General features: G+C 26.7%; 2 protein-coding genes across 3 annotated transcripts in view; both read left to right on the top strand.

Moving 5' to 3' along the window:
• LOC132927894 (collagen alpha-1(IV) chain) overlaps positions 1 to 6,239 on the top strand; it is a 36,239-nt gene extending 30,000 nt beyond the window's left edge. The window contains exons 57-70 of the mRNA XM_060992471.1: positions 580 to 635; positions 817 to 859; positions 1,173 to 1,244; positions 1,340 to 1,411; positions 1,540 to 1,593; positions 1,815 to 1,886; positions 2,053 to 2,142; positions 2,272 to 2,352; positions 2,432 to 2,520; positions 3,061 to 3,262; positions 3,716 to 3,887; positions 3,974 to 4,088; positions 4,734 to 4,735; positions 5,381 to 6,239. Coding sequence (XP_060848454.1) covers positions 580 to 635; positions 817 to 859; positions 1,173 to 1,244; positions 1,340 to 1,411; positions 1,540 to 1,593; positions 1,815 to 1,886; positions 2,053 to 2,142; positions 2,272 to 2,352; positions 2,432 to 2,520; positions 3,061 to 3,262; positions 3,716 to 3,887; positions 3,974 to 4,088; positions 4,734 to 4,735; positions 5,381 to 5,636 — 1,376 coding nt within the window. The 3' untranslated portion in view covers positions 5,637 to 6,239. The remainder of the gene's footprint in view (positions 1 to 579; positions 636 to 816; positions 860 to 1,172; positions 1,245 to 1,339; positions 1,412 to 1,539; positions 1,594 to 1,814; positions 1,887 to 2,052; positions 2,143 to 2,271; positions 2,353 to 2,431; positions 2,521 to 3,060; positions 3,263 to 3,715; positions 3,888 to 3,973; positions 4,089 to 4,733; positions 4,736 to 5,380) is intronic.
• A 4,534-nt stretch (positions 6,240 to 10,773) lies between these two features.
• Positions 10,774 to 19,881, top strand: LOC132924413 (uncharacterized). 2 transcript variants are annotated; one of them, XM_060988708.1, is made up of 9 exons: positions 10,774 to 11,455; positions 11,613 to 11,694; positions 13,973 to 14,056; positions 14,144 to 15,884; positions 15,949 to 16,124; positions 16,620 to 16,830; positions 16,901 to 17,212; positions 18,878 to 18,940; positions 19,268 to 19,881. In XM_060988708.1, exons 3-9 carry the CDS (start codon positions 14,021 to 14,023, stop codon positions 19,336 to 19,338), a joined length of 2,610 nt encoding a protein of 869 aa, XP_060844691.1. In that variant the 5' UTR covers positions 10,774 to 11,455; positions 11,613 to 11,694; positions 13,973 to 14,020; the 3' UTR covers positions 19,339 to 19,881. The 2 variants fall into 2 exon arrangements, with proteins under 2 accessions (XP_060844691.1, XP_060844690.1); XM_060988707.1 differs by having other exon boundaries at positions 10,775 to 11,455; positions 11,613 to 11,698.
• Positions 19,882 to 20,287: the final 406 nt, after the last annotated feature.

Raw genomic sequence — 20,287 nt, 5'->3', positions numbered from 1 at the left:
AGTAAGAATACGCTCTATTGTAAATTAGGTATCAAGTGGGTCACTATTTGTATACGAAATTCGATTCTGAGATGAAACGGTCTATTGGCCTATATTATTAGCTTTATTCAAGAATTCAAGATACATTTTTTTTATAGCTTTTAAAGTAATTTTTTTTTAGTATTACAGTAGGTTGGTATATATATATTTCTTTAAATAAATATTCAATTTATTATATTATTAGTATTTATATATCAACTTATAGCAAAATAATTAACATCGAAAAACAAAATATAGTTTGTCTAAAATTAAATTTGTGTAGAATTTCCTGTGTTTTCTTTTATTTTCTTGGTTATAAAAAAAATACTAAAAAATTTTAATTTTGACCTCTTCAAAATATAACTAGATCCAATTTGTTTTCCAAAAAATTCATCAAATTTGAAAATCAAAACATTTTATCGATTATTTATCGTGCACTCACAAAATATAACCAAATTATTTATAATGACATTATTATAGATATATCTATCGATATGTAACTAATAACTACTATAAACAATAATGTAGCTAATTACATGTAACATTATATTATTATTTAAGGTGATAAAGGACTACCAGGATTACCAGGATTACCTGGTCCAGTTGGACCAATTGGGGTATGTATATTCATTTTATATTATTAATTTACCTTATATTTAATCATATTTATTTAAAAATTATTTTCAAATTGTAGCTAAGATTAATATTTATTAATTTGTAATCTTTTTTAAATATTATCTTATAACTTTTAAGTTTATCAATGACTTTTAATCTAATGGACTTGATTAATATTTTCAGTTGCCAGGTTCACCAGGTGATGTTGGAGCAATTGGACCACCAGGTATATAATAATATTTATTAATTCAAAATAAAATTAACAAATATTATCTTATAAAATATAAATTATATTATTTAAAAAAAAGTACCTATGTACAATATTTTTAAATCTATTACCTAATTTCATTGATATAACATTTTTCATTTTTAAATACGATTAATAATTATACTATTTTATTTTAAATAATTTAATTTTAAACAATTATTCCAGTAAATACTACTATATATTGTTTCGTTTATGAAATAAAGAAATTTAAAGTTTATATAAATTAAGATTTACATCTCTTCACCAAAACTAATTAGCATTATTTTTTCAGGTTTCCCTGGACCTCCGGGATCAGATGGATATCCAGGTGAACCAGGCAAGGATGGTCCACCAGGATTAATGGGTAACTACTATAATTAATAATTCTGCTAAATGAATTACTTAAAAATGATTTAAAATCAATAATAATTATTAATACAAATATTATCGGTATTATAGGATTAAAAGGAGAACCAGGAAGCCCAGCACCGTACGGTGAAAAAGGAGATAAGGGCGATGTTGGTTTTGCAGGTAATTTTATTGTACATATTAATTTAAAAATTAATATTAATAAGCATATACTTCATATAGAAATAGTGATAACGATTGATTTAATTTTGTTACATAATTTATTTTACTTTATTTTTTTATTTTTTTAGGGGAACCAGGTTATCCTGGAATTAAAGGAGATAAGGGAGATAGAGGTTATCAAGGTAAACAAATGTATTTAAACTTATTTTTAAATGACAAACATTAATGAATAGGAACGAGGATTACATTCAGGTGGATCTTTCACCTTATCTTAAAATGTGTTTCCGTAACTATTCAATATTCTCTACCATCTGTCAGATACCACTATTCCAGTTATTTAATATACTGTTTTAAAGTGTTTTTAGTTTTTACATAACTAAACTAGTGTATTCGTAAATTTTAGGGCTTGAAGGATTACAAGGTGTACAAGGTTTACCAGGTGACAAAGGATTAGCTGGAGTGCCAGGAAAGATAGGTACGTTTCACAAATTAAAAACTAAATAATTAATACTTGTTAGTCGTTACTCATCAATTAACAATAATTTTATTAAAAAATTTAAATAAAAATGTCTTAGACAATTATTATTATTATTATTAACATAATAACGATTTTTAAATATGTTATTTTCATTTACGTTAAGGTATGCCTGGAGTCTCTGGAGTCAAAGGTGATAAAGGTGAACCTGGTTTAGCGCCTCCGCCAGGATCTAAAGGAGAACGAGGATTACCTGGTATTTAATACTTTGAATATTTCACATATAGTTAAATATTTTACATTTTTAAATAACAATAATATATACAATTTTAACTTAAAATTAGATTGTTAAATAAGATGGTATCTAGATCATTTTTTTTTTTAGGACCTGTCGGTTGGCCAGGTGAAAAGGGAGACCGTGGAATTGACGGCCTTCCTGGTTTAGAAGGATTAAAAGGAGAAATGGGTAAAAACATAATGAATTAATACTTTTATTAAACTATTGAACAAATTATATTATATTTTTATTTTATTTTAAAACGTAGGTGTTCCTGGTTTGAATGGTCCAGTTGGTCCTCCAGGTCCAGAAGGCGAAAAGGGTGAACCAGGAATAGAAGGTCTCCCAGGCTCACAAGTGGGTTATTATATAATTAACGATAGTTAATAGGTATACAATATATTGTTTATGCACTATGTAAGAACAAAAACATAGGTGTTTAATAAAAAATGAAAACATTTGATGAATTACACCAATATATTCGTATGTTGTAAAATATTTTTAAAAAAAATAATGTTAAACTGCATATTAAACAATCGTCTTACATTAAATGAATCGAGAGTGAGCCAATAGTCCCCGTAATATAATTAAGTGACCCGTCAAATTTTAATGAATTATTAAACTAATCAGTTTTTATTTATTTTATTTTGTTAACATTTTTTTTTAATTCTGCTCAAATATTTCAAATTTTTAAAGTAAAAATGTATAGAATTATATTACAATCAAAAATTATAAAAACATAATAATTATTTTCTAAAACTACATTTAAAAAGTGCATTTATAGTTTGAAACTCTTAATACTATATGGAGATATTTCAACAACAGATAAAAATCTTACTAATTAAATAATTTAATATATATATATAAAATTTACTCAACTTATAAATTTGTATTAAGGGGCCCCCGGGTCAACGAGGAAACGATGGACCTGCTGGTAAATCTTGTGAATCGGAACCAAATTATTCAACGGGAATATTGTTGGTCAAACATAGTCAGAGTTCTTCGATACCTCAGTGCGAACCAAATCAAGCAAAACTCTGGGACGGATTCAGTTTGTTATACATAGAAGGCAACGAAAAATCACACAATCAAGATTTAGGTAATTTTACATATTTATTTGAAAATAATTGTTGTCATTATTTTATATTATTCTTTTATAGTATGATATTATACATTATTTTTTCTGTTGTCCCAGGATATATAAGAACAATTGATAAAAACTCTAAGGCCCCGTGTATTTTTCAATTATTTTATAAAATATTATTTTTTTTTTTTTTTTTTTTTTTTTTTAGAATTTTTTAACCACATAGGTACCTAGTTTTAAAACTAAATTTTAGTTAAAATATTCGGTTAATAGATTACTTTTTTTATTTTTTTAAATTTAAATAAAGTGTTTTAATTGCATTATATGACAATAGTGGTATTAAAATAACTCATTAATAGATGTGTATACAATCAATTATACATACATACTTAGGTTATTAGGTACTACATAGTAATTATTATTTATAATATTTGGATATGTTAAGATTTAAAATTTTAATCTTTTCAGGATTTGCCGGTTCTTGTATTCGAAAGTTCTCCACCATGCCATTCTTGTTCTGCGACTTTAACAACGTATGCAATTACGCAAGTAGAAACGACAAATCGTATTGGCTCAGCACCAATGCACCATTACCAATGATGCCAGTTGAAGAGAACGATATTCAAAAATATATTTCTAGGTAAAAATTATCATCGATATTAAAAAATAGCAAACCAGTAATTATCACAATTTATTTATTATTTTTCTATTGCAATGTGTTCATAGATGTGTTGTATGTGAAGCACCTACCAACGTTATTGCCGTACACAGTCAAGCGTCAAATATTCCCGACTGCCCCAATGGTTGGGAAGGTTTGTGGATTGGATACAGTTTTGTGATGGTAAGTTTCCACTGAATCGGGTAGATTTTAAAGTGTATTGTGGAACATATTTAGAAAAATAGGCAGACGAAATTGGAAAAAATAAATAAATTTCTTTACCTTTTCGAAATATGAAAAATATATATTATGCTTAGGTAGGTACATATAGGTAACCTAATAATAAATTACATATATTAATTATTGGAAAAATTAAATGCGTGGTGGGTAGGTAATAATATCATCTTGGACGAAAAATGTAAGTTCAGTTTGTGATCTATATTGAAATAGTAATAAATTAATAATACAAGTAGTTAAACGTTTGCTATAAAAGTTTTGAACATTTTAGAAAGTTCGGTCTTAAGTGTAAAATAAATTACGTGCTCACTTTTGAAAAGATTTAAAAAAATTAGATATTTGACATATTTTAAGTAACGTTTATACACCTAATAATAATTTATTTAATAATTATTTATTAACTATAGATAATTAAAAAAATTAATAACCATAGAAACTTTAACATTTATATAACTATTTTTTAGACATTTTATAAATTTGAAAATATTTTGGTCTTTTTGTGTAATTCATAAATATTTAAAGTTTTCTGTTTATAGGGTACCAATAAAATGTTTTTTAACGCTGTTTATTTCCCATGTGTTTTTCTTACAGCAATAAAAAAATAACAAGAATATGAAATCCTATTATTTTTTTAATAAATTCTTTTAATATTATTATTATCTTCAATGTTAATTCATATTACTGAATTGATTATTGTTGATTAATATAAATAGTAAAACGTCATAACATTAAATAAGTCTGATATTTAAAATAAAATAAATTACTTTCTTTTATTGTTTATTTTTTAAACCTTCTTACATTTAATAACAGTCTGTATAAAACTATATAGGATCAAATATTTTCATCAAACATTATTTTAATTTAGCAAAAATAATCTAGTACCTATAGGAGTTAACACCATTTTATAAGCTTACTGCTTACCCAATACATATGTAGGCAATTATAACTACTTTTTTCGAGGTTTACTATTCTCCAAATTACTGAACATAGACTTGGCGTGATTAATCCATCCCCCCTTTACTGTGTCTTACCGAACTATCACACAGTCTGACCACTCATTTAATCACCTTTAAACATCGTCAAATAAACCTACTCGACTGGCATTAAATTGATTTTTCGTGAGCTTAGGGAGGTACTTAGGTAGCTTATGTATTGATTAGCTTACGGTTAAATTCTATCATCAATATCGTGTAAGCCTATTACAGTAGTAATCGTTTTATATTGTATGTGTGCAGCACCACGGCCGCGGGTGCGGAAGGCGGTGGTCAATCGTTGGCCAGTCCTGGTTCGTGCCTAGAAGATTTCAGGGCTACGCCGTTCATCGAATGTAACGGAGCGCGAGGAACGTGCCATTATTTCGCCAACACTATGAGTTTCTGGATGGCGACCATCGAAGTTGATGAACAGTTCACCAGCCCCAAGAGGCAAACATTGAAGAAGGACGACAGTCGCACTCGCATCAGTAGATGCCAAGTGTGCATGCGATCGACATAGAGCAACAATGTCTTCAAGATACACGAAACCGATCATAGTCATATATTATTATATTTTTTAATTTTTGATAATTTCGATGTATAAATTTTTATTATTATTATTTATATTATTATTATTTTTATTATTATAATTATTATTACTATATTCACCAGTAGGTTAGGCACCTAAATCGATTTTCTATGATTTCCAAACATTTATTGTGTTCATTAATAATACATTTTAATCGAATTGTGTTCTTTATATTTTTAAAACAATACATATAAATATAAAAATTAAATGATTGTAATTATAACTTCCATTACATAATTCTATTAGTATTTTAAATCTCAGAGTTTCTGAATAGTTTTTAACACACCTGTGTGAATAAATGTATCTTAATAATACGTATATATCTTAATCAAAATGTAAAACAAAACAATACAAGTACGCAATTCATTAAAATTCAAATACATCTATATATTAGAATTAAGATAAAATAGTAAAAGTTTAAAATATACCAAAAAAATAATATATTTTATGAACAATATTGTTGTTTTATATTTATAGATAATATTATATGAAATTATGTAATATATATATACGATATATAATAATATGTTATTAGCTCTCGGCCTTTTTATTCATGTTTCACTCATAATTTTTTTTTTTTTTTTTTTTTTAGTATATTAACAAATCTCGTTATTACGCCCAAATAATTTTAATTAAAATAATGTACTTAATGTCTGGATGACATTACAAATGCATGTGTTGAATTTTCAAAAGTAATACACACTTATTAATAAATCCTTCTTGACATATCACTATCACATCCATCCAGTAACGTTCAAAATAATTGAAGACGTATTGAAGTACGTATAGTTCGTTAAAAACTTGCAGTTCAATTGCTTTGGATCTGATCATTATCAATCCTACAAATATTCTGAGCCTTTGAACACCTAGAAGTTTAAATGTATATGTTGGTAGATGTAGTACAATACCAAAATAGTAATTCAAAGACTTCCTGTCTATGAACACATAATGACTTTCGTTTGTAAAATTATCACTTTATCAGTAATCGGAGGGAAGTAGATACCTACAGCTAAAAAACTGGTGACGTCCCAATGATCAATAGAAATAAACACCAATACTTGTTCAAAATCAACTTCTCTTAGTGAGGTAATTACTTATAATAATCTAAAAATATTACACTCGTCCAGATCCAACACGATATTCGTGTAATCTCTGGTCAGCCGTTATCGTATTGAAATATCGTGGTATAATACACACACACACATAAATACCAAATGTTTAGAATCACATATTTACACACTTATTCCAAGATATGGAATCATTTTAAAAATATTTTGGTTATTATAATACTTATGTTATTCATAGACATTTTAAATTATTTCCAGTTCAAATCCAATAACTTATAAAAATTTAGTATAACGTTCGGTGGAACGCTAATGAATAAGCTATATTATAGGTACTCATGAGGCAATTAAGAATATCGAAAATACAAGATTAAAATTTTTTTAAGCGTTTAAATTAAAATTTTTCACAGAAATTATCGAAGTCATGGATATTTTTAATTATTTTTTAGCTAAGATTAATAACCTTTTTAGTTTTAACACCTAACGACCTAACCCAACCTATACAATTCTTTACATATTTATTTTACTGGAAATTAATAAAAACGTTTAAACTAAATAAGTCACATACATTTTTATGAACCCCTAAAGTTAAAATGTAGATGAATTGAATATTAAATAATATAACGATTTATTCTCAATCAATTTTTATTATTTTTCACCACAGTATCTACTAAAACTTGGAAAACAGCCACTTATACTGTATACAAATATATATAAATAATAACCAGATTTATAGCACTTGTCTTGCATATCCATCATAGATGTAGTAAAACATAGAGTTATGTACAAATACGTTTTATAGTATTACGAAGAATTCAAATATAAAATTTTATATTTTAGAGGTTTTTGTTTATAATATGTATTTTTTGCTATATTGACGCATATTCAACCAATGGCGTAGCTAGGATTTTAAAATGGGGAGGCAAACCCAAAATACAAAAAAAAAACATAATCAACAATTAACAATAACAGTTCATTTTTATATTAAGTGAATAGAACCGATGAGGAGCATGGCCCATATGTATTTTTTAGAATATTCAAAAACCTAATAAAATTAAGAAATCTGATTTATAATAATAATATTAAAATGACCAATAATAATAACAACAATTTTTTTCATATCTAATAAATTCTTTTTGTTAATTCTTTTTTAAGTGCTTTTTTTCATGTTAAGTGTATGCTTTTAAGTTTATTGGGTCAGCTTATACATAAGCGCATATTTTAGTGTTTTTTTTAATGCTATAAGTCCCGAAACCTGGTAGGTACCTATTAATATATTAATATTTTCCCTGTATTGACATTTTAACATTTAAAAAAATAATTATTTATAATATTAAATATAGAATTGTTAATAATTGGTATATTAAATTTATTGGTAATCATGTAAATTACCCCTATAAAATAATTATTTTATACACGTAATTCAGGCTCCATATAATTATTGTGCTTATAAATGACATTTCAGAGATAACATTAACATTTTATTCATAATTATTATTATCGTAGAGTGCAGACACTGTACAAAAAATGTGATATTTAGACATAATTTAAAAATAAATCATAAAAAAAGAAAAATGATTAAATAGTAATTATATTAGTATTAATTGATTTAATAGTATCAACACTATCAACTATGAAGTAGTTGATCACTTCGGTAAACAGTATATAATTGTTTAATTTATCTTACTTATTTATTCTTAATTTACTACTCTCACTAGTATTGTAATATATATGTATTAAATTTGAATTTAAATAATTAATATTTATTTAAAAACTATAATAATTATTCAAAAATGTATACGTAGTTGCATATTTCTATACAAAAATCGATTTTAAGCAGAGGCTATCTATCAGCTAATATAATGGTCTACCTATATTACTTTAAGAAGGTATATTTTATGATATAGATATAAATATTGCTATTAAAATTCTTAATTAATTTTACTATTAATAATATAGTATAACTGAATCAGCGTTTGTCAAAAACTTTGCATTTTAAAATATAATTGTAGGTACATAGATGTAAAAATGTAAAACATAATAAAATACGTTCAAATTTCGACGAAAAATATTTTTGAATTACAATAAAATAGCTAAACTTTTTATTCTTTGCTTAATACCTAATCTTGTCTAAATTTAAATTTAAAATGTCTATATAAAAAAAATCTGTGTTTAAAAAATGTTAGGTTTATTGGTTTCAATGTAAAATATTTATAGAAGGAACCTTAATTATTGTATTAACATTTAACTGTAAAACTTCAATATCGTTTTAATATTTAACTGTGAATACAAAATACTATGCAAAGTTTCTTGAATTTGATAAATGTAATCAACATTTAAATTGCAAATGATTATGAAAAAATTACATCTCTAATCTCCATATAAATATATAATGATTAAATGTCAACAATTATCCATTTTATCTTTTAAATATGGTAATAACTAATAAACCAAATACAGATGCAATTATAAGGAGTATGAATTGTGTAAATAAACATAATAATTAATTTATAAACATTATTAAATTAATTAATATAATAATATAGCAATAATTATCAATTATAATCTTATAAATGTTTACACGAGGGATAATTATTATTATTGAATAATCTTCTTGAGTAAGCCATCTTTCCGAATTTTAGTACTTATAGTACTGATAAAAATAACGAAAATAAAATTGTTTTGATGATAAATACTAAATAGTCAAGGCACGTATCCAAGGGGGAGGTTCGAAATAATTTCGAGTAACGAGGAAAAGATTGTTTTATTATGTTGCGGCACAATTTGTTTGCTATATTTTGTAAACCCCCCCCCCCCCGAAATTTATTTTGTATACGTGCCTGAAATAGTCATACCATTGAATATCAAATGTCATGAATATGTTATTCAGCGCTCATAAAAAAATGTATTTTTTGACTTTAAGTTAAACGATTTTATTAATTTTCAGTATAGGTACTTAAAATAATCTTATAAGTTATGTAAGCTGTTAAAAATGTTAAAATTAAAAATTAAATTAATTTCAACGGCAAATGTTCGTGATTTTGATGAATTTTGTCAAGGAAAAAAGTGATGGAAAAAAGTCGATGTAAAATAAAGTTCATGAAATGTTAACAAAATGTATACTTATAATACGAGTAGGTATAGAATATACACGAACCAACAGTGTTCATATATTATATTCTACGTGTTTAGTATCGGCAGTATCTTTCATAGACTTCAACATCAACATCGTAAATACTCTCCGAATCCGAATATGTACCTTATTTATGATTTACAGCAATATTTACCCCCCCCCCCTCCTTCACACATCATAGGTGAACAATTTGCTTGAATGACTATTTTTATTTGAAAATTCCCAAAGCCCGTTTAATAGAAAAAAAAACCTAAATTAAGTTTACTTTACTGAATTCAGAATGTTCCGAAACGACGCATTTATAAACAAAAATACGACATTATTATTTTTTTCATACACGCCGGGAGAGCAAAAACACAGGAATACGATACACGCGGAGAATACGAGCACCGGCTAAGTAGCACAAGTAACAACACTGAGAACTACGAGTATACTTTTATACGCGTTATACCTTATATTATCTACAATAACACGTAAAAAAAAGTAATTAAGTATTAACGAGTATTTTATCCTCCCACCTTATATAACGAATCGCGCGATAGGTACCTAACTATAATAGGTAGTATTATAGCGGCTAACAGTTGTAGAGGTATACCACAGTGTAAGAATAAGAGTGCAGACGACTACAACAACAGTAATCGCGTCGAGATAATAAATAGTAAGAAAACGGATAAGCCACTCCTACGCATTAACGCCGCACGGGTTATCGGGTTTATTTTTTTTTTCTACAGCGAGAAGAGCGTTATAAAAGCACCACAAAACCAGCTCTCGGCCAGAGGTTTTTGCGTTTTACAGATGATCGATGCTGCACCGACGTGGACAAAAATCCAATGCGCATTATTAGCGGTCCACGAGTGACGGGGCAACGTCGGCGTTACAATAACGTTTTTTAAGTAGTACGGCACATTATTGGACGGTGTGCGTGCGTAGTGCGCCGTCGTACAGCATTAGCATAATAACATTGTAAAAGCGTAAAAACGTTCACCCCACCGAACGCGTTGCTGAACACGCCGTACTACACACACACACACGCGATCTCCGGCGGCGGCGGCGGCGGCAGTAAATGGTAAACACCGTACGTTATCAATGTCAAGGACTGCCATTATCATCGCGCACACACACACACACGTACGCACGTACACAACAACAAAACAGAAGCGGAGTTATTGATTATTTTTCGGCCAGTGACAACTGCTCTTTAATATTATTATTTTCGTTTCCGTTCCCCGTTATTGTTTTGTTTTTTTTTTTATCCGCTTAGTTTTTTTTTTTTTTCGTCATCGTCGCTCCTACCCCACCGAAAAAACATAATAATATTTCGCTTGGCGACTCGCCGAAACCAGTGTGGTGCGGACGTTCGCGGGGGGGCCGGCCGTCTGCGTTTTCCGTTTGCGCGGTGTCGGAGGAATGACGGCGACGGCGACGACGGCGGTACGCGACTAGAACGATTGTTCGTCGCGACTTCGACCGCGTTCCGCGGCCTCGCAGTGTCGGTGGATGCCCACTCGCCAGCGTACGCGTTCGAGACAGGAGCCGGAGCGCCGCGGTGTCCGGTGAGTCGGTCGTTGTTACTTTTTTCATTATTAAGTCACCAAGTCACGACGGTTCGGGGATGGACGTCCGAACCAACGAGACGCTGGGCCTGTCGGTCTAATCAATTCCAACCTTTCGACTAGGCCCGTATTAAATGTCGATATTGTCTTTTCGTAGAATGGAGACGACTAGTGGAACAGTGTGATTCGTATCCAATCTCTGGAGTTGGATTTGATTCCCCTACCAGATTTCCTCTGTTGTACGTAAGTAAATTAAATCATAAGTTATAAATATAACTATATAGTATGTAAGCGAACTGGTATAGCTAGAAATTACAAGTTTTCTCCATGTTTGGAACACAATATATTGTTTTTATATATCCTAATTTTGGTACTAGTTTAGAAAACGCCTTGCACACATAAAAATAATAACCATCTAATAACTTGTTTTATTTATGTTCACTATTATAAATAATCGAACAGATTCGGTATATACTATACTCAAGTACATACTTATAATATGCAATATTCATTTTCAATATTGATGATAATTGATACTGTGCTACAAGGTGCCTACTACCTATGTAAATACAATTTTTATATTTATTTATGAATTTGATCAATGTTGAATTTTAAATAAATAGATATGAAGGTACTTACAAAAATTATTTTTATTTTTACTCTTCCAAAATCCAAATAATTATATTTTAGGAATTTTTTTTTAATTATCTAATTTACTATCATTAGACATATTGAATCTCCTATATAAAAAAGTTTTATGCGCAACAAACAAAATTTGTAATAAAGAGAAATTTGTTAAATATAATATTTTGTTTTGTTTTAAAATATTTTTTTTATTAATTGAAAAATTTTGTGTGGTAGTTTCACTGTAGGTACTTTAATTTAATACGTTTAAAATGTTAGTTTATCATTTAGGTAAAGTTTTTGTTCTTATGAGTATACTTTTTTTATCTTTACTTAGATGTGTTAATATTACTAATTTGATAAAATTCTCCATTTAAATACCTAAATAAGTATGTGTTAATAACACAGATATTAGACTATTTGCCTACTATATGCTTACATAATAATCAATTTACGGTTACTGGAAAAAATATCACAAACAAATTCCTTTAATTAAAATTTCAAGAAAAATAAATTGTAATAAATACACTTATTTTTGTATAATTCAAAAAATAAAATAAATATTACAAATAGGTTTTATATACCTACATTTGTAGAGAAAATAAATATTATCGAATAAACACAAATTACACACCATACTGCACAATAATTAATTTAGTCTCTTTATTTTGATTTTTTCTACAACCATATTTTACATTCATAATAAATTAATGAACTAATATTATTTTAATATTAGTAATACTTACCTATTAAAATTACCTATGATTTTTTTTTTTTCAGAATAAAAATGTTAAATTTAAGTTTAAATAATAAGTAATAATGAACATAAAATAATAGGTTTATTGATGTTTTTAAACTTCAATAATAAATTAAATAACCTATTAAGACACTTTAAATTGGCATTCTTTATCATAATTGTAAATTAAAATAGGGCAATTGTTACCTATTAACATTAGTGTGAGTCAAACCTAAAAATATAACAATGTGTCTAGAATAAATACAAATTTAGTTATTTAGCACACTATGTGCTAGATTGAAGGCATGTGGGCATGTAGCCATTATTAACATTTATGGCTACTTAAAAAGTCATTAAATGATTTCAAACAATATCTAATATATGTTTTATTACAAATATAAATAGGTTTATTAAATTAGGATGAATGTAGATACATTTCTAATATATTTTGTTATTCGAGTAGAAATATAATTAATTATTTTAAAGAAATGTATAATATATAGGTATATAATGCTATATTGGTGTAGTTTGTAAAGAAAATGTAATATACTTGATTATAATTAAATATTTTAAATTGTTATTTATAACCGTAAAGCATGTAAAAACACTGTTGTTCTATTATTATTATTATTATTATTATTATTCATTTATTTCTCAAAAAAATAATACTAAGTCTCACTGAATATTATCCCATGGTAGTCTGGGGATTATTAAATAAACATGAATATAATTATTAATGACATTTATATATAATGCTTAATCTATGATTCTCCAATTAAATTTGCAAGACCTAAAAATTATATAGAAAAAAATCTTTTATGGTTTTAAAATGCATTTAATCTAATTATTTAATCAAATATAATGTTACTGATAAGAAATTCAATAATTAATAATTATTTTAATATAATTTTTAAGAGCATCAAATAAAACCATTTAGTACTGCACTTAATGTTAATAATTTTTTTTAAATATTTAATTTATAACCTATGTTAATAAAATTATTTATCCTACTGTTGTAATTTTATGTTTAAAGTTAAATATTCTTACCTATTGCCTATTGTAATATAATAATGCCTATTGATAGTCTTATTTTGCATTTGTCTTATTGTTTTTATTATTATATATATTTAGTTACATATTGATGTTTTGTTTTCTAGGGTATCAAATTGTTAATAGCTCAAAAATAAAGAATATCACACTGTACTATGTTGCCCAATACAATTGCTGTATCATCTACTTTGGTAATTTCTGTTTAATTTAATTTATTTAACTTAACTTAATATTTAAAGAAGATAAATTAAATTATATGATTATTATTTTTTTTTTAGCCAAGAGTGAAAAATAAAACATTCAATGAAAACGATGAAAATATTTCATATTCAAAGCCAGTAGATTTTCAAAAAGATCGTAAAAGTTGGCCTTTGGCACAGGTAATGGAATGTGTTGATCTTGAAACGGTGTCATGTATACCATCTTTAGAATCTGGAAAGGAAACTAGCGTTATAGACCCAATTACTTCTTCTCACAATAGTTGTGTGACGGTTCTTCAGACAGATAATTTACAGTCTGAATGTACACGAATGAATGAACACGAATCGTGTTTAGATGATCAACCAAGTAATGTCTTAAAAATTGTCTTGCCTCTAGTCAGCGAAAGTGTACCATTGAATGGCCATCCAATAGCTATCGAACACAATCAATTCTTACAAGAAGATAGTTCTGTTGTTTCAAGCAATAATCATGTTCAATATTCTCCAGAACAATGTGAAGATATGCCAGTTTATGTAAATAAATATGTAAATAATAGAAATCATTCTTTACCCGAAGACAATGAACTAAATCGATTTAGTTCAACATTTGAAGACATAAAAACTTTACTTAAAGAAGGTCTAGTAGATGGTCTAGATGAAATGCCACCAGACTTTCAACCTCCACAACCACCTCTGCTTTACAGAGTTTCTTCGTTACCAAATCTTCTAAGTCATGATAGTACAAAAAACCATCATTCGTGTTCATACTTAACTATGTATGCAACCAAACACGAATTATTTATGAATAAACTTTGCAAAAATATTGTTGCCAAACATGATATGTCTGTGCAAGTATCAACCGAATTATTTAAACATCAAAATCAAAAAACTTATGTTGACACAAGCTGCCAAACGGAAGATATTTTTGTTAGTTGTCAAGTAAATAATGAAGTTTTGGCCCAAGAAATCTATCAAAATGATAAGAACAGTAATGTTTTTAAGAAAGAGATCAAAATGAATATCAACGATAAAGATGAAGTTAAAAGTAACATTGAAGAAAATTGTACCAATATTGGTTATACAAATATAAATATAAATAAAAACCATAACACTACTGTAGAAAAGGACTTAACAGACATTGGTTACACAAACATTAATGTATTTAATAAAGAACTTCAAACTAATACAGAAAAAGACTGTACAGATCTTGATTACTCAGATGTCATTAACTCTGAATATGAAATCAAAACTAAAGACGAAGAGGACTGTGCCAGTTTTGGTTATTCAGATGTTAACACATTTAACACAGCAAATGAAGTTAATGCCAACGGAGAGGACTGTACCAGTATTGGTTACATCAATATTAATGTTTTTAATAAAGATAATATAATAACTAATAATGAGGATTGTTTTACTAATGTTAGTTATACCAAAATCACAACTTTTAACAAAGCATGCGAAACTAAACCCAATGAAAATTGTGTTAATATTGACTATACAAATATGAATGTAGTTGAGAATGGAAATGAAGTCAATGTTAATGAAGATGATAATTTGAAAATTGGTTACACCAATATAAATACATTTGATAAAGGGCTTAAAGTTGTAAATGGAGAGGACTGTGTTGACAATGGTTATACAAATTTCAGTTTATATGACAAAGGACTTGACATTGATTCTAATGATGATTGTGAAAATTACGCAAATGCTAACGTTTTAGAAGAATTTGTGAATGAACAAATAAGTCTTAATAATACTGATGGAGATTTCGACTCATTTTTATTTGGACCACTACCCCCATCACCTATTGAAGAAATTGGTAATAGTTAAAAGTCCTTATTATTTTTGATTTGATAAATTTGTTCTAATGAAATTGTTTATAGTTTCAGAATTACCTATATTGAATGGTGTTGAAACAAAAAGGGAAAACTCTGCACCCGTACCTTTCATATTTGATGTTCATAAAAATGAACCGAGTACTTCAATAATCAAATCTCGATCAATAGACGCTGAATTTTCTCATAATTTTCAACAACATCATAAAATTGGAACACGATCCGTGAGTGGTTAATTATTTATTTAGTTGTATTTATTCATTTTTAAATTTTTATTTAAATATTACCTTAATTTTGTGGTGTACATTATACTTATTGGAAAAAATTATTTAAGCAGACTTAAAAATATTAGTATATTCACTAGATACTATAGTAATACTATTATTAATGTACATTATACAAATATATTATAATAATACAAAAATTGAAATATGTAAAAAACATGTTACATAGTTAAATAACATAATTTCTTTCAAGTTCAAAAGTACCTAATATAACCTAATATAATTTTACTATTCTAAGAAAAAATTATTAAAAAATAATATATATTTAATATATCGTTTTATGAATTATACAAGTATTTAACAAAATAAAACATTAATAAAAAAATTATTTTCTCAGAAATAAAACAACAAATTATATGTTATAATTCAAACTAATTAATAGGTACTATTGCTTAATGTAAAATGTTTATGAATAATGTTTCTATCAAATTACAGGTGCAATCGGAGAGAAGAACTTATCCATCTGAAGTACCCGTTTCTGATGGATACCCAAAACCGTTGATGCTTAAAAGCAGTATTCATCCTAGTACTATTGAAAAATTATCAGACATTTCAAGTTCATTGCCAGACACACCTCTTTTAGGAAGATGTGATTTTCCACGTCAGTATTCAGCTACTGGTACTAAAACAATGACTCAGATGTCAAGTAAGTTCAAAATATAAAAGTGTATGTAAACATAATTTTATTGATAACTATTATTATTTATATATTACAGATAGTATGAGCATCAATATGAGAGGTGCTGGTCATGGTTCTAGTATTGGTTTGGGTCAAGCAATGGCTGGTGCAGAGTTGTTGCACTTAAATGGGCCTGGTAGGGGATGGTATCCGCGACAACGACAATTTCGTCCTGTATCAGTTGAACAGCTCGATAAATTGGCTAGCAAAAGCCCTGTGGGCCACTCACAATGGGATTCTCGAGAAGGCCATAAACCTGTTACATTACCCCCTAACCTTACACCAAAGTTCTTTCACAGGTCCCCTAGAGAAGCGCTCCGACGTGTCACAAGTCTACTTATTAGAAAGGGTTTGTTGATGAAGTATTACTAAAATGTATTGTGTTGATGAATCAAATAATATTTTTTGATTTAACAAAATTAATATAAACTTATTGTTCTCTGATTGAAATTTTATCATAAAGACAGTTTTAAGTGTTGAATTTAAAGGTTCTAAAATAATTATTTTTTATCGCTCATGCAAGTTGATATTTATGTTTTTGTTTCTTCTCCTTATATTTGTATGAATGTTTAACATAAGAAAAAAGGTATTTTGTGTTGTTTTTGAGTCTATAAGCTACAAACTTATGGACATTGCATTTGACGTAATTTTTTTAATTTTATTTTATTGAACGATTAGCTAGTTTCTTTTTTGAACCAAGTCTCTAAATTCTCACTCTTTTAAGCTCTTTTAGGTCTCTATAGTACCATTTTCAAGTGTTATCATGAGTTAAAACTAATTTTTATAAAAAAAAGGTGTGTACTTGTTTAACCGGGTGAATGATGTGTTCATACAAATTGTCGATCAAAATCCCTCAACAACCATAGACCTAATATTAGTATTATATTTTTCATATTTGACCTGCTTTAACATGTGAAATTTGTTTTTACAAATCTACTCTACTATACCTTTCTTATGATAATTTATTTTCTCCCCGTAATGTACATAGTCAGTTATTGATTCTATAAAAAAGTGCTTGCATAAAAATGATTGGTATAATATCCTCTTAATACATAGATTCATAATGTATACTTATGAGTAATAATCATTTGTAAATAATCCATTAGTTATGTTTAAAATAAAGTTAATTTATAAAAATAATTGAAAACTTGATATATAAGATAAAAATAGTATACCTAAATATTTAATTAGCCTTTTTTTAGTTATTTTTTCTTGCTACAATTTTAAACTACAATATAAGTTATTAAAATATATACATACTATAAATAGTTTTAAATTTATTTTTGAAGTAAATAATACATTTAAATTAAATGATTGACTATTAAAGTATTAATCTAGAAAACAGTGGTTATAGTTACAAACTGTACTGGAAGACGTTATACCTGCATGTGTTGTCTCTGTCTTACCAACGTACATCATAGCAAATTTCAGCAGAACACATTTTGTGATGTTAGCTTTAATATTAGAGTAAATTTACCTGTTATAAAATTTAAAGATTAGAATATTATCTAGAAAATGGCATATGCTTTTATTGATATTATCATTTTAAAGTGAGTAATAGCTGTGTAAAATATAAAAACTTTAAAATGTTCACAACTCACTTTAAAATGATAATATAAATAATTTTATGATAGGTAAATTTACTCTATTATTAAAGCTAACATCACAAAATGAGTTCTGCTGAATTCAAATTTCCTATGATGTAAGTTGGTAAGACGGAGACAGCACATGCAGGTTAACTCCTCTTAATATATATGTTGGTGTTTGGTTAAATGTTGAAAAATATTAAATTCAATACATTTTTCTTTTATGTCACATACTGTTGAGATGTTTAAATATTGTTTAGATGTTATGAATTGACCATTATTCTAAAACTTTTCAACATTCAAAAATATTTTTTTTTTAAATAAATGACCTACCATCTCTATGAATACTATGTATAGTATAATTCATTCTTCATATAATTATATGTATTGAGATTTAAGATACTTAATAACGTTTTATTTTGTTTCAGGTAATACTAACAAAAGTAACAAATCTAAAACTGTATTCTCTTCTTCAGTGATTGGACCACACGGTAACTTATTTATTTTAACTCTTATATGTACATATTTTATGAGTATATAGACAAATAATATGAATTTTAAGAAATTTTATAATAAATGTTAAATTGTTTATCAAGTTGCATTTCAGTCTATACTTTTTTATTTACCAGGATCTTTTAAGTGATTCTTATTAATTAATAAATTATCAAAATACTAATTATTTTAAATGGAATTTATGGTATGCCACTATGTATACTTACCTTAAGTTAATATTATTAATTGGAAATAAAATTTGAACTATTATTACATTTTATATTTGTATTATTTGATAAAATATTCACAAATTTAATTGATTTTAGGAGATATAAGTGAAGAATGTGTGACCAGTCAATCCAAACGTGGATTTTTCAAAAGCTTATGGAGAAAATAAGACTTTTTATAACGTGCAATCAAATTTTGTGGCCATATATCTTAATTTATTTATTATTTAATTTATCATTACTCTGTCTTTGAATCTATGTTTAACCTTGTGTTTACTTTACTAACTTTTACTATATAATTTTTTATATGTTTTTTATGTGTAATGAATTTTGACTTTAGCAATAGAATGTTTGACAATTTATATATATATTTAATTTTTTTTTAACATAACATTTAATTTCTTATTATTGTTTTTTTATTATTATTATCATTGTAGATTTTTTTTAGATTGGAATAAATGATTTATACAAATATATAACATTTTGGTGTTATACCAATCACTTTAATAATTAGTTATTTAACATTTCTGAAAGTATTTTATGATTTTAATTTAATTATAAATAGAACATATTTTGTTTAGTGTTCTAAAAGTCAGTATTATTAGATATTATTTTCTATAACTATTTATTATTAATAATTACTATTTTAATTCTTTTAATTGTCAATTAAAATAATGAATTTATTTGATAATAAATATTTAAGAATTATAGCAGTTGATGATATATGTATTACCTATATAATAATGAAAAATTATGTAGAAATGTAGCTGAAAAATTTTATTTTTAGATAATATTTTAGTACAGACAAATATTAATTATGTTTGATTTAAAAAGGAATGGATAAAATGTATCCATAAAATTGATGATTGGATATTATGTTGGACTGGGCATCCTCTTAGCCACAGCCTTATTTTAATATAGAAAATTACCTTGATATCCTACTCAATGTGTATTAAAACAATATTTAATGGGTTAATGGGATCTTATTGCTCACTACTCATCTATAAGAGATTTGCCTTCCGTGTACTGAAAACAATGATATAACTTGTCACACTTCTTAATTGATTTGAAATTCATATAAACCAGTTATGATTGTAAGTGGACTAAGTGGAGAGTGCT

This window comes from Rhopalosiphum padi, chromosome 3, assembly GCF_020882245.1.
Source record: "Rhopalosiphum padi isolate XX-2018 chromosome 3, ASM2088224v1, whole genome shotgun sequence".
Lineage (NCBI taxonomy): Eukaryota > Metazoa > Arthropoda > Insecta > Hemiptera > Aphididae > Rhopalosiphum > Rhopalosiphum padi.
Note: the sequence above shows the minus strand (reverse complement) of the source record. Positions and strands in the feature narration are given on the sequence as shown.

Bases quoted from the DNA above. Each gene is read 5' to 3' on its own strand.
- LOC132924413 (XM_060988708.1), top strand. From the start codon at position 14,021: ATGTTGCCCAATACAATTGCTGTATCATCTACTTTG. The intron at 16,831-16,900 runs GTAAGTTCAAAA...TATATATTACAG, and splicing joins AACAATGACTCAGATGTCAA to ATAGTATGAGCATCAATATG. The intron at 17,213-18,877 runs GTTTGTTGATGA...ATTTTGTTTCAG, and splicing joins AAGTCTACTTATTAGAAAGG to GTAATACTAACAAAAGTAAC.